The sequence below is a fragment of the Octopus bimaculoides genome, chromosome 19 (assembly GCF_001194135.2).
Source record: "Octopus bimaculoides isolate UCB-OBI-ISO-001 chromosome 19, ASM119413v2, whole genome shotgun sequence".
In the NCBI taxonomy this organism is placed as follows: Eukaryota; Metazoa; Mollusca; class Cephalopoda; order Octopoda; family Octopodidae; genus Octopus; species Octopus bimaculoides.
The window spans coordinates 47249951-47253082 of NC_068999.1; the positions used below are offsets into that span (position 1 = coordinate 47249951).

General features: G+C 36.3%; 1 protein-coding gene across 1 annotated transcript in view; it reads right to left on the reverse strand.

The window, feature by feature from the left end:
* Positions 1–3132, reverse strand: part of LOC106877819 (beta-1,4-N-acetylgalactosaminyltransferase bre-4) — a 10562-nt gene that overhangs the window by 2828 nt on the left and 4602 nt on the right. The window contains exon 3 of the mRNA XM_014926836.2: positions 1249–1371. Coding sequence (XP_014782322.2) covers positions 1249–1371 — 123 coding nt within the window. The remainder of the gene's footprint in view (positions 1–1248; positions 1372–3132) is intronic.

Here is a 3132-nt window from a genome sequence, read left to right on the forward strand (position 1 = left end):
ATATATATATATATATATATATCTATATCTATATATATATATATATATATATATATATATCATCATCATCATCATATATATATATATTCTGTCAAGTGATTGGCATTAGGTAGGGCATCCAGCTGTAGAAACCACGTCAAAGCAAATATTAGAACTTGGCATAGCCCACTTCCTTGTCTTTTCATGTTAAACCATTCAACCCATTGCCGTATACTAAATGGAATATTAAATGATGATGATGATGATGACGATGATGATAAATATGGTTGACATTATAAGAATTTAATAACATTTGAGTTCCACTTTTTAATCCAATATTTACATGCTGTGATTCATAGCTTTATACATCAAAACACACCACCACCCATCATCTCTCGAACAGCCACTCATCATCTCTCTCTCTCTGTCTCACCTTCTGTATACAGTACTATTCCACTACTTTTCACCCACCTCATCATAACTGGTCCCCCACTACACACACTTTATCATTTCCTCAACCTCTCAACTCTTGAATCTCTGCAGTTGTCACCTACTCTTCCCTACCTCCTTTGCTTATCATCCACTCAACACTTGCTTGTTATTCCTTATGTCACCTCCTGAGGAGAATTAGGTGTCACTGTTAAGGACACAGTGGTGCCTTACTGATGAGTTACAGTTTATTAATTTTGTACCCTTCAATCAATAAGTTTCAATTATTTAATTATTTATCCTTTATCTGCTACTAGTTTCAGTCATTGGGCTGTGGCCATGCTGGGGCACCACCTTAAAGAATTTTTGGCTAAATAAATCAACCTTTGTACTTATTATCTTTTTTTTTTTTAGCCTGAACTTATTCTATCAGTCCATTTTGCTGAACTGCTAAATTACAAGAACTAAACACACCAACACCAGTTGTCAACACACACACACACACACACACACACACACACACACACTCACATACACACACACACATGCACACACTCAAAAGGTTTCTTTCAGTTTCCATCTACCAAATCCACTCACAAGGCTTCGGTCAGCCTGGGCTTATAATAGATGTTTGCTCAAGGTGTCATGCCAGTAAGCCTGATCCCAGAACCATGTGGTTGGGAAGCAATCTTCTCATCACACAGCCATACCTGTGCATGAAACTGTTGTCAGGACAGTTCAAGCTTTATCTAAATATTTAAACTGTATCTGCTCCTACATGTTCATTGCTGACATAAATGGTAAGTTCACCTGTCACCAATTATAAATTGCATGTCTTACCTGTTATATAGATCATCATCTTCTCCTCCCCAACCAAAATAACGATTGGAAAAACCATTTACTTTCTGAAATTCTTCCTTTTTCATTGCTACAACACCACCAAACAAAGTGTTGTATGGTAACCTATAATGACGAATACAGCACAATTGAAAAGCATTCCACAAGTGTTAAGCTTCAACAAAATGAATGTGAGTGTGCATGGAAACAAATGTTTTTTTTTTATATACATGTATAAATATATTAGTGAATCCAAACAAAGAAGAACAAAGAAGAAAAAGCAGTAATGCAAGGACGTGGTACAAAATTACTATTTATAAATCTCACAGAGTGAGATATTCAGCAACAGTATAACCCAGAATTTGCAATATGCAGATATTGTTTTGAGCTGAGTGGGGGTCTAGATTCCCTTGTTTGAAAATATAAGGACACAGATCATGTCGTATAACCAGCTGGAGACGATGTCTCCTGGGGCTAAATTACAGCAACATTAATCCTAAACTAGGACTGCCATGTTATGTTGGAAAGCAATCTTTACTGTGACGTAGTACAAGTATTGTATTATCAGGCACTCAGGAAAGGAAGGAAAGAAGATTTAACATTTTGAGCAAAGATCTTCTTCAGAAATAGAGGAAAGTCCAAAGGAAGGGAAGACAGAGGAAGAAAATCACCGATGATACGCATGTGGTTACATTTTGAAATGACCGGAAGGGAATGGGTGAAGAAAAAGTTCTTTCTAAGACAGGAGAGTGTAAGAGAAGGAGATATGTGTGTGTATGTGCAATTCACAACATTATGAGGCTTTGAAAAACAGCTGCTCTCGCAAACCAAAATAAAATTTGGTATTTTGCGGAGGGTCAAAGTTGGTAACAAAAACAGGACAGTGGAGACATACAATAAACCATACGTAAACAAACATAGAGGGCCATTTGGCCAGATGAAGTAAGGTAGTTCACAGTAAAAGAACAAAAAAAACCTAATTTTCAAACTCTTAGGTTCACAGCGAACTTTCTTCTTGGTGAGTTGATGACAGCAAACTCTCCTGGGATGAATTGATGGCAGTGAACTTACCTGTAATCAAGCTATCAAACATTAGCCCTATAGCCATAGGTGTGGGAATTAAATTTGCTTAGGGGATATAAGCCCAGGTTCAAACGTTTTTACAAACAAGCTTGAAGTTTTCAATCTTAATATCAAAACAAACACAAGTATAATAATCCTTTTGCTTCAGGCAAAAGGCTTGAACTTTTAAGGGGTGGGAGCTTATCTATTACATTGACCCCACTACTAGACTGCTACATATTTTGTTTCCCCCAAAAGGATGAAAAGAAAAGCTGACTGATGGAAATGGAACCCAGAATGTACTGGACAGAATGCTATTAAGCTCTTTGTCCAGCATGCTAATAATTCTGCCAGCTCACCACCTTAAATGCAAGTGTAATAACAATAACTATTATTGTATTTGTACATCAATCAAGCCAGATAAATCCAATGATGGAAAAGTAATGTTTCTACATTTGTTCATTTTGGCATTGAAGTTTTTCCAGAGGATATTCAAAGCATTTTTATTGCCACACAAAACTTTTAACGGGTACTCTTGCACCACCTGCACCCTTTGTTCCCAAGTCTGTGCCTTTAACATTTAAACCAGCTAAATTTCAGTCTAAATATTCTACCTGTTTTATGTTCAAACAAGTCAGTTCTAGCCTCTCACACCTATTGTATGAAGTCATTCTAAATATAAAGAATCACATTGAAGCTACAAGATAAGACATGATTGATTGCAAACAATGTGAAGAAATAAGCATTAAATTTGACATGATAATCTGGTTAATCCCCTAGTAACTTTTCAAAACCTATCTACGTATAATACTGTTACGAACGCCC